Source organism: Marmota monax, unplaced genomic scaffold (genome assembly GCF_021218885.2).
Source record: "Marmota monax isolate L192 unplaced genomic scaffold, Marmota_monax_Labrador192_F-V1.1 WCK01_AAM20220418_F8-fsc00102, whole genome shotgun sequence".
NCBI classification, from domain to species: Eukaryota; Metazoa; Chordata; class Mammalia; order Rodentia; family Sciuridae; genus Marmota; species Marmota monax.
Genome location: NW_026692494.1, coordinates 5,539,441 through 5,556,200, shown reverse-complemented (window position 1 = coordinate 5,556,200; position 16,760 = coordinate 5,539,441). Strand labels below are relative to the sequence as shown.

Sequence of the window (16,760 nt, the reverse complement as noted above, 5' to 3'; positions counted from 1 at the left end):
TGGACTGGGCCTCAGTGCTACTCACCTAGCCTGCGTGGGGCACTGGATTTGACCCTCAGCACCACATAAAAATAAAATAAAGATTAAAAAAAAAACATAAGAATGGATTTTATAAAGACTGGTTCAACTACAAACTAGCCCCTTTAAATATAAAGACAAATCAGGCACAATGGTGTATGCCTGTAGTCCCAGCAGCTCCAGAGGCTGAGACAGGAGGATGGTTTGAACCCAAGAGATTGGAGCCAGATTGGACAACATAACAAGATTCTTTTGTCTTTAAAAAAAAAAAATTAAACGGGCTAGGTGTGTTGGCACACATCTGTAACCCCAGCAACTGGAGAGGTTGAGGCAGGAGCATCATGATTTGGAAACCAACATCAGCAATTTGGCAATGCCATAAGCAACTTAGCAAAATCCTGCCTCAAAATAAAAAATAAAAAGAGCTGGTAAGGTCTCTCAGTGGTTAAGTGCCCCAGGGTTCAATCCTCAGTACCAAAAAAAGAAAAATAAAATTAAGTCCAGCGTGGTGGTGCACGCCTGTAACCAAACAACTCAGGAGGAGGGTCCCAAGCTCCAGGCCAGCCTGGGCAGCTTACCAAGATGCTGTCTCAAACCAAAAAAAATGGCTATAGAGTTCTGTAATGCAGCACCTCTCAGTTCAGTACCACAAAAGAGAGAAAAGAAATCTCATATCCATATCTGTGTGCAATGGCTTATAATGCTTTGTGGTTTTTTGGTTTTTCTTGTTATCTTTTGCAGTGCAATGGCCATGCTAGGCAGGAACTCTACCATGGAGCTACATCTCCAGCTTTTTTGGGGGAGGATTGAACCCGGGGGTGCTTAAACACTGAGCCTCATCCCCAAACCTTTTAATATTTGATTTAGAGAGAGGATCTTGTTAAATTGCTTAAAGCCTTGCTAAATTGTAGAAGCTGGCCTTGAACTTTCAATCCTCCTGCCTCAGCCTCCCAAGAGCTGCAGGAATACAAGCATGTACCACTACACCCAGCCCCAGCTCTTTTTATTTTATTTTGAGACAGGGTCTCAATAAGTTGCTGAGGCTGGCCTCCAACTTGGGATCCTGCTGCCACAACCTCCCAAGTCACTGGGCATATAGGCGTGTGCCACTGCACTCAGCTCTGGTTTTCTGTTTTTAGTGGCAATATCATCCTTTTCTTAGATACTTATCAGTGGACAGAGAGGTTATTCCTAGTATTTTCCCCTCACAATGCCATTCCATGATACAGGTGTAAGAGCCAAAGGATGAGGCACATTCTTGAAAGAAGGAGAAGAGTGAAGGCCAAGGAGTGTCAGGTGTCACACAGACTTGGGGCCATTCTAGGCATGTGGAGAGGGAGAGCTGGAGGGGAGTGAAGTGCGAGGGTGGCAGGGATGCAGTTGGAGCCTGCTCAGCAGAGGGCTTTGAAGGACAGCTCACCAGAGCAGCAGCAGGCAGCCAGAGGGCCTCACCCTCCTCCAACCCGCTCTGCAGGTGGTGAGGGAGAGACCAGGGGAGTGACCCACACATGGTATTTCCCACCTCTGAAGTCCAAAGAGGCACTGTGCAGGACAGGTGTGGTGGCACACGCTGTCATCCCAGCAACTCAAGAGGCTGAGGCAGGAGACTAAGTCTGGGGCCAGATCGGACAACCACAAGACCCTGTCTCAAAATAAAATGGAAAGGTGTGGGGGTGCATCTCAGGGGTAGAGCACTTGCCTGACAGGAGGCCCCAGTTGTGCAATAGGAAAGTCCCCACCATACTCTCTGCTCCCTTCCCTGCTGGATTCTTGTCTGTGTTTTTGTGTTGACTAATTATTTTGTTTATTATTGGTCTCTATCACTTCTTCCCACCGGGACACACATACGAAGGGCGGCTTGGTCTTTTTTGTGTGTTGTATGAGTAGGGGCTTAAGAAATATTTTGGCGCGGTGCGGTGCGCACGCCCGTCATCCCAGCGGCTCAGGAGGACCGCGAGTTCAAAGCCAGCCTGCGCAATAAGCTGGGCACTAAGCAACTCAGTGAGACCCTGTCTCTAAATAAAACACAAAATAGGTCTGGGGATGTGGCTCATTGGTTGAGTGTCACTGAGTCAAAAAAAAAGAGAGAAAGAAACAAAGAAACAAAGAAAGAAAAATGAACTTTTAAAATTTTTATTTTATTTTTATTTTTTTAATTTATTTTTTATTGTATTTTTTTCAGTGCAGGAAGACTGAATGACTCTTTCCGAAAGACCCGATTCCTTCTAAACCGGAGCCGGCGGCTGCCTGCAACCCCCACGGCAGCCAGCAGAGGGCAGCGATAGCCAGGCCGGCAGAGAGCCCCGCCCGGGCCAGGCCCCCGCCGGCCGAGGGACTGGAGGAGCCGCACCTGCGAACCCCCTGGCCTTCCCGCACCGGGTCCAGCCCTCCACCGCCCGCGCCTCCACCCGCCTGGCCGCAGCGCGGGAAGCATCGCCCCGTGGACTGTTTTGGCAACGAGCAGAGCTGAAAGACAAAGTCCCGGCCAGGAGAAGTTTGGGAAAACTAGTCCAGACCGAGGTCAGGACAGTGAAGGGACAGAAGAGGCTTGGCCCGTGCAGGCACAGAGAGAGGGGGGTGGGGCTGGAAGAGTGGAGGAAGGTGACGTTGGTGGCTCCGGAGGGCCCAGTCAGGGTCACCTCGCCAGCGCTCCCGAGTGCTCATGGCACACCCCCCCAGGAGTTCTGTTTTGAAATCTGTGACAAATTGGCGCCGTTCATTTCCATTTGCTCTTGACAACCCACATTCAGAGAAGTGAGGTCCCTGAACCAGCCCCAGCTTCCAAGTTCAAACCCACATCTTAAACTTCTCTACTCCTCCAACTCTCACCAAGAAGGCACTGGGCTTCCCACTTCCAAGTCCTTGCCGTGTGATGAGGTGACACCTGGTGTAGTAGCCAACGCAGGCTACAACGCGCTACCTCAGGCACTTGTCACCGTCACTGCTGCTGTCCTCTACAGGCCAGCTCACATGGATGGCTGCCCCTGGGCCCTGCTACCCTAGGCCCTAGCTCTGGGTTGCTCCAGGCCTTTTCAGTGGAGAGGTGGCTGGAGAGGTCGTTGATGTCACCCAACAGCTGGTCTTGGAACGGGCTGCTAAGTCCCCACAGTCCCCTGGCGTCGGGTATAAATACCTCCGTGGAGGCTCACTTCGACCCACTGTTGAGGCTTCGGCTTCGGCGTGGGTGGAGTTGGAGAAAGGGGTAGTCACACACTCGGTGTTTCCCCTCTGCCAAGCGACACAGAGCAGGAGCTCAGCACAGGTGCAACTTGGGTTCCATCTCCAGGACCCAAACCACAACAAAAGCAAAAAGCAAAACCCAGGAGTCCACTAGTATGTCAGGGAGAGTTGACCCGGAGAGCTCTGGGAGGTGTTGTGAAGAGAAGGAAATCAGGCTGGGCCTAGACCATGAAACCCAGATCCAGTGGTATAGTTCTTACCTAGCCTGTCGAGGCCCTGGGTTCAGTCCCCAGCCACACACATACACACACACACACACACACACACACACACACACAACTGGCGCGGGGCTGGGTTTGTGGCTCCCTGGCAGAACACTTGCCTAGCACATGTGAACCCATTTCAACAGTGGGTGAGATGAGCCTCCGCGGAGGTACTAAGGCCAGATGCTGTGAAGTGAAGGTGCTTAAGCCCATGACCTTATTTACACGTGCTCCACCACCACTGCCCACAGTAACCGCCTGGAGGCAGCACAGGAACCTGAGCTGCAAAAGCCAACTTGGCAGATGAGGGTCCAGGGTCACCTGGATCCCTCTGAGATCCCTCTTGCTGTGTTCCTGTTGCATCATTTGCTTCCTCCTGGAGACAGTGAGCTCCCCCTCTGCAAGAGAGGAAGCCTGGGTGCATCTCTGTTGGCAGGGAGGGAGGACTACAGATCCATAGGCCAAGGTCAAGGTCACCTGCAGATGGAATTTTGGAAAGATAGAAACATGTGCAAACAGCCAGACAAGATGCATACTCCTGATGTCCCTGCCATATGGGAGGCTGAGGCAGAAGGATCACAAGTTTGAGGCCAGCCCCAATAACTTAAGAGAGGCTCTGTATCAAAATAAAAAAATAAAAAGGACTGGGGGTATGGCTCAGTGGTAGGGAGCCCCTGGGTTCAATAATGCCAGTACTGCAAAAGGGGTGGGGGGCATAGCTGAGCTTTTCAAGCCTGGGGTGTGGCTTGGGGCAGAGCCTGGCACAGGTGAAGGGCTGGTTTTGTCCTCAGCACCACAAGGAAGAATAAAAAAGAAGAGAAAAAACCTAATGTGACAGGCAGGGCCCACAAGGCACCCGTGGGCAAGGTCCAAGCCAGGGGCACTAGACATGGAGCTGAGGAGAGAACCCAGTTCCTCAGTGTCAGATCAGGCGAGGCGGGCATCGGCCAAAGGAGGCCGATTTAAAAAGGCCTCCAAAGGAGGCTTCATTGAGACTCACTCCCGGGCGGAACCCGATCAGACCCACAGAGTGGACAGGAGGAGGGTCTGAGGAGAAACCGCGTGGCGGCTCCGGACTGGACTTTTGTGGGGCTTACAGCAGGAAGCGAAGGGCTTGGGACAGGAAAAGGTGTTTTTAGAGTCCCTTGTCCTATTGGAGTTGGTCAGGGAGTTGGCTGAACGCCAGGATTGGCCAGGGGTCCTGCTGATTGACAGGTGCTAGTCAGGAGATCCCGCTGATTGACAGGCGTTTCTGTTGGCGCCTGAGTGGGCGCCTGGGGCTGCTTTGTTCTAAGTCACTGCCACTGACCTGGGCAGCTTGGACCTCTCCGTGGTGCTGAAACACCCGCTCTTTGGCCAGGGTTTGGGCCTAGGGTTCTCGCCCTGCCCCATCTTGCCAAATATACCCCTGGACCCCTTGTTTCAGATCCTGACCTGGTTTAGCTTCAGACGGGGGTAAGGCTTGAGTTCTAGGGCAGCCAAGGACAGGAGCCCCTGGACTCTCTGAGTATTCTCAAGCATGGATGCTCCCAGCAGGAGTGCCACAGAGAGGGTTGGGACTGAGGGAGGGCCGCCCTTCACCCACTCACCTCGTGGAAGGATGCCAGTTTGCACCTGGAGGACATCCAGTGTCAAGTTTGGGCCTCAGATCATATCAGCTGGGTCAAGAATGTGAATTAAAACATATCACAGTCTCTGTTCTAGTGTCTCGACCTGTAGCAGCCTCCAGAAGCCACCAGACCCCCCACATCTGACTAAGGGTGGTGACAGAGACATGACAAATCACCGTTTTTGTGTGTGTGTGTGGGACTGGGGATTGAACTCAGGGACGATCCATCACCAAGCTACAGTCTAAGTCCTTTTAATTTGGATTTTGAGGCAGTCTTACTAAGTTGCACACTCTGGCTCTAACTTGGCATCCTCCTGTCTCAGCATCTGAGTGGCCTGGATGACAGGTGTGGCAGGCCACTCTTCCAGACAACCCTCGGCCACCAAGTGGAGGAGACCCAGACCGTCTGAAGTTACAGGATTCACCCAAGGTCACCCAGTGGGATGGGCGGAGGGGAGGCCCTGGGCTGGAAGTCAGAGTGCAGGGTGGGCCCCGGGAGAGCTCCGGCGTGGTGAGTGGCTGAGCAGAGGGAACAGCCAGAGGGCTGGAGGGAGGAGTCCCAAGGTCACACCAGGGCTGGTTTGGTCACCAAGCTAGTGCGTGCAGGGAGGGGCAGGGCCAGGGGGCAGTGAGCCCGTGAGCCCAGCTTGGCCAGGCTGAGGCTGAGACACCCTGAGGGCCTCTCTGCATAAAGAGGAGAGCCTGGTGCTATGCACAGGATAATCCCAGCTACTGGACACTGAGGCAGGGGATTCCAAGTCCAAGGATAGCCTGGGCAACCTAGGGAGGCCCTGTTCAAACAAGTAAAAAGGGCTGGGGTGCAGCTCAGTGGTGGACACCTGCCTGGCATGAGGGAGGCCCTGGGCTCCATGCTAGTCCTGCAGAGTTGGGGGCAGGGGACCTGGAAGGAGAGGGATAGTCCTAGGAGATAGAGAAGGTGAGAGGGAGAGGGAGAGGGAGGGAGGGGGAGGGAGAGGTAGAGGGAGGGAGGGGGAGGGAGGGAGAGAGAGGGAGGGACAAGGACAGGGAGAGGGAGGGAGGGGGGAGGGTTAGGGTTAGGGAGAGGGGGGAGAGGGAGAGGGAGGGAGAGGGAGGGAGGAAGGGAGAGGGAGAGGGAGGGGGAGGAAGGGAGAGGGAGGGAGGGAGGGGGAGAGGGAGAGGGAGAGGGTGGGAGGGAGAGAGGTGGGGGAGAGAGGGAGAGGGAGAGGGATATAGAAGGGGGAGAGAGGGAGAGAGGAGCAGGGAGAGGGAGGGAGGGATAGAGAGGGAGAGGGAGACAGAGCCAGAGCGGGGAGAGGGAAAGACAAAGAGGGAGAGAGGGGGAGGGGAAGAGGGAGAGGGAGGGGGAGGCCCTGGATACCAGTGTGGCCCACTCCTGAGGGAGCTACCCCCCAGGCCTGTGGGCAGCCAGCCTGCCTCCCTGACCCTTGGTTTCTAAGGCCAGGAAGGGGATGCCAAGCTGAAGGGCGTAGGGACCCTGTCTCTAGAGCCTTCAGGGCTGTCCTTGGCGGGGAGGACGCCAGCCATCCCAGCCCTGTGACTGCAGGGTTCCTGGTCATCCCCCCAGGTCATCCTGAGCCTGTGTTGCCTGGAGACCCTCCTGGCTCCTCCCCCTGTCCACCCTCCTCGACCTCCCCAACCTCCAGGCTGTCCTCGCAGCCCTCAGGGACCCATTGGGAACCTTTTTATTGATAATCCCAACTACTTGAGCCCACTCTGGGCAATTCACCAAAACTCTGTTTCAAAATGAAAGATCACCTGGGCAGCGTGGGGCAGCCTGTGACCCCAGCAGCTCCGAGGGGAGGCCGGATCACAGCCAGCCTCAGCAATGGCGAGGCCCTAAGCTCCTCAGTGGGACCCTGTCTCTAAATAAAACACAAAAGAGGGCTGGGGTGTGGCTCAGTGGTCCAGGGCCCCTGAGCTCAATCCCAATGCCCCCGCCCCCACAAAAAAAGGGCTAATGAGAAACAGATGTGACTCCATTTTTGAGAAACCAGCCTCTACCTCAGAGCAAGGCCTGTCCTAAGGAAGGGGGCGTGACCCTTGTCCTGGGAAAGACCCACAGAGCACTCCTAGACGCGGAGCGGACCCTGATGCGTTGACATCTGAGGCGCCAGGTGGCCAGGTGTCCCTGACTCAGTCAGGCTAGGTGAGGGCCCATAGCAACCCCCTAGCAACCTCCAATCAGCATGAGACAGGGAAATACCTGGGATGCCAGGTGACCCCCAGTAGTTTATGGGGTTGATAACGTGCTGGGAAACCACTCAGTTCAGCACGTACACCCCTCGTGGCTTACACCAGTCAGTTCAAATGAATCCCCCTCTTGTACTAACCAATCACCCCTACCCATCTTGTTCCCGCCAGTGAATGTGCTAATCAATGTTAGCAGTTGTTGTTTGACTTTTCCGCCCCCTGGGACCGCTGCGTTGGGACGCTCCTGGAGGTCTATGGGGTCCCATGAACCTGGCATTACACTGGGAGCTTGGCTCAGCTGTAGAGCACCCCTGAGTTCAGTTCCCAGGATGACAAAACATTTTTTACTTTGGGGGGCACCAGGGATTGAACTCAGGGCCCTCGACCACTGAGCCACACCCCAGCCCTATTTTGTATTTTATTTTAGAGACAGGGTCTCCCTGAGTTGCTTAGTGCCTTGCTTTTGCCAAGGCTGTCTTTGAACTCGTGATCTCCTAACAGCCACTGGGATCAAAGAACACTTTTTATTGCTCACCCTTGGATCTTTTATTTATTTTATGGGGTGATGAGACTGGAACCCAGTGCCTCACGTATGCTAGGTGAGGACTCTACCCCTGAGCCCCAGCCCCAGCCCCTATGCTTACCCTTAGGACAGTATTTTACTTAGAGACAGGGTCTCAGTGAGTTGCTTGGCACCTCACCTTTGCTGAGGCTGGCTTTGAACTCACCATTCTCCTGCCCCAGCCTCCTGAGCTGCTGGGATGACAGGCGTGCCCACCGTGCCCACCGCACCCTGCCAACTGAGCTGTTGTGTTGTTTGGAGAAGGAGTCTTTCTCTGTTTCCCAGGCTGGTCTCGAATTCCTGGGTTCCAGCGATCCTCCTGCCTCAGCCTCCTCCTAGAAGCTGGGTCTCCAGGTGCCACCATGCCCAGCTGGACAACAGAACTGTGCGCTCCCTCTTCCCTGCTGTCCCCTGTGTCCCTCAGCTCTGCCATGCTGTGTCTGAAGCGCCTGATTAGAACACTTAGGAGAGGAAAGGGCTATTGTGGCTCATGGTTTCAGAGGTTGGTCTGTGGGGGCCAAGGCCACTGCTGGGGGAGACAGGAGGTGAGGTAGCGCCAGGAGGAGGAGAACTGCTCCGCTCAGTGGCCAGGCGCAGAGACAGAGAGGGGAAGGGAGGTGCAGGGGGGAGGCACCCTCCAGGGCACCCAGTGACCGCCTGCCTCCCGCCACACCCCACCTGCCCACACCAGTGGGTCCACTCCAACCATGGTGGACTGGTTGGGCCACAACTGAGAGTCCCGTGGGCTCACCTCTGAACACTCCTGCACTAACAGGAGCTTGGGGGCACCTCTAGCGCACCACAGCACCCCTCACAAGCCGTGGAGCATCTTCATTCCCGCGGGGACCTGGACTCTCCCACTCTTTCTCCAAGGAATTGCGGACCCTCTACTCATCTCCCCAGTGGACTCTGCCGCCCCTCATTTCCCCATGAGCACCCCTGGCGCCTGCTCTTTGCCAGGTTCTGAGCTGGTCCTGGACAAATGGGCAGTGCCAACACATGAGGGGAGCCGGGTCCCCTGGGGGGTTCAGGGAAGGCCTCTTACAGCAGGACACCTCTGGGCCCCCCCCCCCCCCCCAGAGCAGCCTCCGGGGCTCCAACTCCTTCTGGACCCACGTCTCTGCCTTCCCACCTGTCACTGCTGAGACTCGGGTCAGTCCTGCACTGTGTGATCCTCAGGCACCCCTCCTGGGAGGGCGACTTGGAAGCCAGATACCCCCAAGTGCAAGCCTCGTTCCCAGCCATGACTCAGGCCTCCAGAAATAGAGCTGAGCCGCTCACATACATAGAAGGATGTATTTTAAGGAACTGACTCATGTGACTGTGTGGGCTGGCAAGTCCCAAGTCTGCAGGGCAGGCTGGGCGTCAGGGAGGAGTGGGTGGCAGCTCACATCCACAGACAGGCAGCGCGGGGGGCAGAACTCCCCTGGGGGGCTCCCGTGTTCATACCACTTTGATTGGAGGGGGCCTGTCCTGTTGGGATGGAGTTTGCTGTGGGGGAGAGAGACTGAGTTTGACTCTGAATAGTGCAACCAGGAAAATTGGGAACTCATACTCTAGGAGCAGAGAGAAGGGGCAGGGAGCGGAAAATTACTAAGAGGAAGCCTCGGCCGTGAGGGGAGTTCTGGCTGGACCCATGGAACCAGGCTCCTGCAGAAGGCACTGCGGGGTGGGGTGTCTCCTGGGGAGTGTGGGGGAGGAATTTGATCAGGAAGATGGATCCCAACAGAGGACAGGTGTTTCTGGCTAAGCTGACTTAGCAGGATTTCTTTTTTTTTTTTTTAAATCCTGGGCTTGACAAGGAAGAATTTGGGAGCCCAAGGTCAAGCTATAAAAGAGGGAGGAGCCTGCCCAAAGTTTGGTAAAGGAGAGAGTCTTCCTCAGGCTAAAGGTAAAATCACAACCGTGGAGAGATCAGCTGGCTGTCTGGGATTCCAGAACCCGGTCACACTTCTTCCCAGGAAGAACAGGAGTGTTCTAATAAGTTGGGTAGAAGAGTCTTTGTTTTTCTGTACCAGGGATTGAACTCAGGGGCCTCCACCACTGAGCCACACTCCAGCCCTGTTTTGTGTTTTATTTACAGACACTGAGTTGCTTAGTGCCCAGCTTTTAGCTGAGGCTGGCTGTGAACTTGTGGTCCTCCTGTCTCAGCCTCCCGAGCGGCTGCCATGCCAGGTGTGGCCACCAAGCCTGGCTTACAGGAGACGGGTTTTATAGGTTGGTAACAGCTGAAAGAAAAGCCAGCAAAGACCCTGTGTGGAAAGGTCACCTCGAGCTATTCTCCTTGTATGCCAGGTACAGTGGCCACATCTGTCATTCTGGGGACTCCTGGAGGGTCCCAAGTTCAAGGCCAGCCTGGGAAACTTAGACCCGGTCTCAAAATAAAAAAATGAATTGCACTTTGAATATCTCACTTCTCTAGGATGTAGCTCAGTGGTAAAGTGCCCCTGGGTTCAATTTCCAGTACCAAAAAAGAAAAATAGAAAAAAAAAAAAAGTTGACATAGGTTGCTGGGGTTCATTTTACGTGTGAGTGCTGCTGGGGACTGAACCAGGTGCTCTACCACTGAGCTACAACCCAGCCCTTTCTATCTGGGGACAGGGTCTGGCTCAGTTGCCCAGAGTGGCCTGCAACTTGCTGCCTCCTGCCTCAGGCTTCCTGGGTGCGGCCACCACACCTGGTTTTGCAGATAACTCTTATTAGATTAGGCCTAAGGCAGAAGGACTTCAGGGTTGTGCTCACCGAAACCAGGCAGTTGGGGAAATTGAGCTCTTATCTCTTCTCTCCTGATTTCTGGGAAGGTCAGATAACACCTTAGTTTTTGTTTGGCAAAGTGAACTTTAGAGATAGTGATCCATTTTGAGCTTTAACCTGGTCTGTTGGTGCCCAGGGCAGAAGCTTAGTCCAAAACAAGGGCCTCCTACTATCATTTTTTATTTAAGAGGCTTACCTCTTAAAGTCCACTGATTTAAATTAAATATTAATCTCATTAAAATTTAAGATATCTTATTGGGGCTAGGTGTGGCTCAGTGGTGGAGCACTGGCCTAGAACTTGTGAGGTCCTAGGTTCTGCTACAGCACCTCTCACACAAGACAACTTTTAAGGTGACATCTACAATATGCTTGAGCTGGGTGCAGGGGCAAGTCTGTCAGCCCAGCGGCTGTGGAGGCCAAGACTGGAGGATGGCAAGTTAGAGGCCAGCCTCCACAACTTATTGAGGGCCTGTCCCAAAATAAAACAAAAAGGGCAGTGGATGCAGTTCAGTGGTAGCACGCCTCTGGGCTCAGTCCCCAGTTCCCCACAAGAAAAGAAAGTGGAAAGGCATTCATTTTATTCACTGGGCCAGTACTGAGTGTGCAGCAGCTGGTACCCAGAATGATGAATAAGCGGCATTACTGAGGGTGTCTTGTGCTGCAGCTGGGGTGGGCCCCTGCATTCGGGGGTTCCACACTGAAGACGGACTCAAGTTGCAAATTGCGGGATGTGGGGAGGCGGGATTCGAACTCGCCACCCGACAGGGCCTGCCCACAGGATTTCCCGGGGTCCCCGCTTCCGGCCGGCGGGGGCAAGCGAGGGCAGCCGAGGACGTGCAAAGGAGCGTGCGTGCCTGCGTGATCACGTGCGGAAGGGCGAGCCCATGGGGCCGCGCGGGCGCAGGGGTGGTGCGCGCGGCGCGGCGGGCGGGGCGGCATCGGCGCACCGCCTCCTCGCGCCGGCCCCCCCCCCGCGCGCGCGGCGAGTGGTTCCGCCCGGCCCCCGGCTCATTGTGCTCGCCTCACGCCGGCCCAAGATGGCGGCGGCGCTGGAGGCCCCGGGCCTGTGACCACAAAGAGGCAGCCGGGGCCGGACGGGAGCGCGGTGGCGGCGGCCAGGCCCGGGCCGCCCCCCACCCCCGCCCTCGCCGCGCCCGCCCCGCTCCGCCCGCCGCCCTGCGGCGCCCCGCCCTCCCCAACCGCCCGCCTAGCATGGTGCGGCGGCCGCGCGCGCCGACATGGGGGAGAAGCTGGAGCTGAGGCTCAAGTCGCCCGTGGGGGCCGAGCCCGCCGTCTACCCGTGGCCGCTGCCGGTCTACGTGAGTTCGCCGCGGGGCCCCGGGACGCGGGCGGCGGGCCCAGGGCCGCGGCGGGGTCGTCGTCGCCGGCGGCCGTTCCGCCCGCCCCGCGCGGCTGCCGTTGCCCGGTGCCCGCGGGCGGGCGCTGTCAGCCGGCGGGTCCGGGTCGGGAGCCCGTCGGTGGATCCTCGGGCCAGGACCGTGCGGCCTCGGAGCTGGGAGGGCTGTCCCCCTGACCCTGGGGACAGGACAGTGCGACCCCGCGAGCTGGGAGGGTTGTCGCCTCATCTGGGGGTGGGCAGGACTGGAGCTGTCCCGGGAGCTGGGAGGGCTGTCGCCTCATCTGGGGGTGGGCAGGACGGTGCGACCCCGCGAGCTGGGAGGGCTGTCCCCCTGACCCTGGGGACAGGACAGTGCGGCCCCGCGAGCTGGGAGGGCTGTCCCCCTGACCCTGGGGACAGGACAGTGCGGCCCCGCGAGCTGGGAGGGCTGTCGCCTCATCTGGGGGTGGGCAGGACTGGAGCTGTCCTGTGAAGTGGGAGTGCTGTCCCCCGAATTCTAGGGACTCTTAGAATTGTAGGCTGAGTGGAAATTTACAAAGCCTTCTGCCTGGGGTTCCAGAAGTCCAGGGATCCCCCGGGGTCCTCAGCACCTGGTCCTGGGGGTCAGTTTGCATGTGGGTGGAAATTGAAGCAGGCAGGATTGGGGCGCTCTGGGTGCATAGGGCCTGAGAGGCAGGCCTGTAGGGGACCTGGCGCCCTCTCCCCCCCCCCCCACCCCCAGACCTGCTGGGCCGCCCCGGGGCTCCTGACTCCCTGGCCTGTGCCCGGCTTTGGAAGTAGGGTGGCGGCGGCCGTCAGGAGGGAGGCCCGCGCTCTGCCTCTCCTGTTGGGCGGCTGGGTGTGCATCAGGAGGGAGACTCCCACGGTTTTCCTACCAGGCCACAGGAGTTTCGGATTTAACTCCTGTCCCCTCTCTCAGCTCTCTGCAGCGTCGTTCACATTCAGAGTTCAGTTCTGTGAGTTTTGACAGATACGTTGGGCCTCATAACCACTGTCTTGCCCACCCATACCTACCTCCGACTTCCTGGCCCCTAGACTGTTTTTTTTTTTTTTTTTTTTAGAATTTTTTAATATTTATTTTTCAGTTTTCGGCGGACACAACATCTTTGTTGGTATGTGGTGCTGAGGATCGAACCCGGGCCGCATGCACACCAGGCGAGCGCTCTACCGCTTGAGCCACATCCCCGCCCCCCCTAGACTGTTTTGTGATGATGCTTTTGCCTTTTCCATAAAGTCAGATGAATGAACCAACAGTGTGTAGCCCTTTGGCTCTGGTGCTTAAGTCAGCAAAATGTATCTGATCTCCTCCAAGTTGCTTTGGGTGTCAGAGTTATCTCTGCAGTCCTTGTAATTACTGAGATGTGTGGTGTGCTGGGGGTCACGCCCAAGGGCCCTACCAGTGAGCCACACCCCCTGCCCAAGGTGTTTCCTTTCCTGTTTTTTGGTATTGGGAATTGAACCTACGGGTGGTTTACCTCTGAACTACATCCCAGTCCTTTTTCCTTTTTATTTTGAGACAGGTCTAAGTTGCCAAGGCTGGCCTCAAACTTGTGATCCTCCTGCTTCACCCTCCAATGATGCTGAGCTTACTCACATGCACCACTGTACCTGGTTTTATTTTTTAGTTTGAGTCACCTAGGCTAATGGGATCCTCCTACCAGAAATCCAGAGTTGCTGGGATTATAGTTGTGTGCTACCATGCCCATCCAAATCCCATTATAGGTTTCTCCTCCAACCAAATATTTATTTATTTTTCTTGTTGTACTGGGAACTCAGGGCCTCACACATACAAGGCGAGGGCTCTGCCGCTGAACTCATCCCCAGCCTGCAGTTTTTGTTTTTTGTTGCGCCGCATCCCTTGGGTAGAGAGGCCAGTTTTTGTTTATCCTGCAGTCGCAGGACACGGACTCTCTTTCTCTTTTTTCTTGATTAGAGTAAAGGGGCTCTGGACATCAGTGGGCAGGTTTTCACATGAATTGAAGTCTCGCCTTGACTTTGAGGAGGCTTAAGAGCAGGGCTGCTGGGCCTGTGCCAGTGGACGGCCGCCACCCTTCATCCTAAAAGTGGAAAAGGCGGCTGGTGGTGTAGCCCAGTGGGAGAGTACTTGCTTAGTGTATAAGGGGTCCTGGGTTAGAGTCCCAGCACAATAAGTTAAAAATAAAAAAGCTTAGACATCTAGCCAGGCACAGTGGTGTACGCCTATCATTCCAGTGACTCTGGAGGCTGAGGCAGGAGGATTGCAAGTTTGAGACCCTCTCTCAAAATAAAGAATGCTGCAGATGTCGCTCAGTGGTAAATCACCCATGGGTTTAATCCCTGGTGCCAAAAAAGGGTAAGAAAAGCGAAAAGTTCGGAACTCCACTGGAGCCTGACATCAGGGGTTGGGCAGAGTGCTGCTGCCAGGTTCCCCTGTCCTTCTCCCCTGGTTCTAAGGTGGAAGTTCACCCAGAGACAGTGGCTGTGTCCCCACCCTGCGTGGATAAGACCTTCCATTCAGCCGGGCAGGATCTACCTTCACAATGGCAGGCCGGATTCCTGGCCTAGCCCCTTCCCTCCCTGGCCAGGACCTTACTTGACTGAACATCATGGGCCTTTCCCGGCATGGTCGTCTTGCTGCTGACTGAGGGCCGGCAGGTTGCAGGTGGAGGGGTTGGAATCTCCCTGGGCAGACTAGGGAGCAGCAGCTTGTGGAGCTATTTCCCGACTGGGCCAGAGCCCAGAGGTGCACGACCACTGACAGCACATCCCCAGCCCTTGTGTCTTATTGTGGGCCAGGTCTGGGTTGTCCAGGCTGTCTGGAACTGGGGTCTTCCTGCCTCCGCCTCGGGAGTCACTGGGTGGTGGGTGTGTGCAGGGTGCCTGGTTATGGTGCTCCCTTTTAACCTGCCATGTTCCTGTTGAAGAATTTTGCTGTCTCAGAAATGAGTTGCAGTACTTGAAGTGAAAATGGACTATTTCAGAAGCTTAGGTTTGGGGTGGGTCAGAGGGTCAGAGTATTCCTGTGACAGTACATTTGAAATATGGCCTGCAGATGTCCGTGCTTGTTTGTGAAAGCACCTGCAGAACATGCTCAGTGCCCCTACCCAGCACAGAGGACAGGACATGTTCCTCAGTCTCTAGAACCTTACCTAACCAAGGTAGTTCAAATTTTTTTTTTTTTTTTGTAATTGGACACAATACCCTTATTTTATTCACTTACTTCTATGTGGTGCTGAGGATGGAACCCAGGGCTTTGCACTTGCTGGGCGAGGCCTCTGCTGCTCAGCCCCAGCCCCAGGAGTTTGATTGTTGTTGTCATTATTTTGTCCTGGGGATTGAACCCGGGGGTGTTTAACCACTGAGTCCCCTCCCCAGACCTCTTTATTTTCATTTTGAGACAGGGTCTTGCTGAATTGCCAAGTTCAGCCTTGAATTTGGTCCTCCTGCCTTAGCCTCCTCAGTCCCTGGGATGACAGTCACAGCCACCATGTCAGCAAGCAGTTCAGTTATAAAGGAAAAGGTCAGGGCTGGGGCTGGGCTCAGTGGTAGAGCCCTCGCCTGGCACGTGTGAGGCACTGGGTTCCATCCTCAGCACCACATAAAAATAATAAATAAAGGTGTTGTGTCCATTTTCAACTGAAAATTAAAAAAGAAGGAAGAAGGAGCTGGGATTGTGGCTCAGGGGTAGAGCGCTCGCCTAGCACAGGCGGGACCCGGGTTCCATCCTCAGCACCACATGAAAATAAAGGCATTGTGTTGTGTCCATCTACACCTGAAAATAAATAAATAAATTACAAAAAAAAAAGGAGAAGGAAAGAAAAAGGTCAGGAAAATTATAGTGCCACACAGAGAAGATCATCAGAGGTCCCAGAGGGAGGGGCTGCCAGTGGCCCTTGGGGAGGTACAGGGGCTTCTTGGAGGACAGGGCCTCTGGGGGAGGAAGTGGAAACAGCTTCAGCTGTCCTCAGAATGGCCAGTGTCAAACTGGGTCTGCACAGCTGAGCTGGCGGGTGCCACGGGGAGGCGGGCAGTGTTGGTGCTTGCACTGACTCAGGCCTGGGTGCCCTCTCATCACTGACCTGAGAGCTCTTGGTGGCATTCCTAAAGCAGGAAGGCCCTTCTGTGGGGAAGGATAGAGTGGCATTTTTGGTGACTTGCCTGACAGCACAGAAAAAGAACCTGAGGGTTGCTGGGTGGCCTTCCTCTTGGTGACTCATTAGGCTGTGGGCCTTGGAGACAGCCTCCTGACTGAGCGACCCTCTGATGAGTGTGCCGCAGCTGGTGGGTGGCAGAGAGCGTGGGCAGCATGACTCAGGTGTTTTCTGAGGCTGGCCTCTGTGGGTGATTGTCCTGCTTTCTGTGGCGGGGGACTTAGTGGAGAAGGGAAAGAGTGACAAACAGAAGCTGGTGATGTGTTGGTGTGGCGATGCGCTGGCTGTGGTGCTTGGTCACTCAATCCAGGTCACGCTGCCTGCTGTCCTGGTGGGGCCTGGGCGAGCAGGATGGTCCAGGAGCTGGGGATGTGCTAGGGAGGTGGTGTGAGCTACAGGGTCCCTTGAGCCTGGCCTCTGCTGGAAGCTGTTTGTCTGGGAGTGACCATAGGTTGATGCAGGCACACTAGTAGGAAATGGTGATCCCAAGTTCCTCTTGTCCTCCTGCAGCTCAGTCCCAGGTGACTGAGGACACACCCCTCTCCCACCAGGACCTCCCATGGACTACAAAATGCTCCAGGCAGGAGCCATCAGGTCGGGCCCCTTGACTCTGGAAAGGTCAAGCCAGCTGTTCTGGGGTGAGGGTGGGGTGGGGGCTGTGTTGCAGGGGACAGTGATGTCTGGAGACATC

General features: G+C 55.6%; 1 protein-coding gene across 5 annotated transcripts in view; it reads left to right on the top strand.

Moving 5' to 3' along the window:
• Positions 1-11,746: 11,746 nt before the first annotated feature.
• The window catches only part of Dot1l (DOT1 like histone lysine methyltransferase), a 57,327-nt gene continuing 52,313 nt past the window's right edge, over positions 11,747-16,760 (top strand). For 4 of the 5 annotated variants that reach the window (XM_046444233.1, XM_046444232.2, XM_046444231.2 and 1 more), the window contains exon 1: positions 11,747-11,898. In XM_046444233.1, the coding sequence (XP_046300189.1) occupies positions 11,818-11,898 (81 nt within the window). In that variant the 5' untranslated portion in view covers positions 11,747-11,817. The remainder of the gene's footprint in view (positions 11,899-16,760) is intronic. The other variant, XM_046444234.2, reaches the window with a different exon arrangement.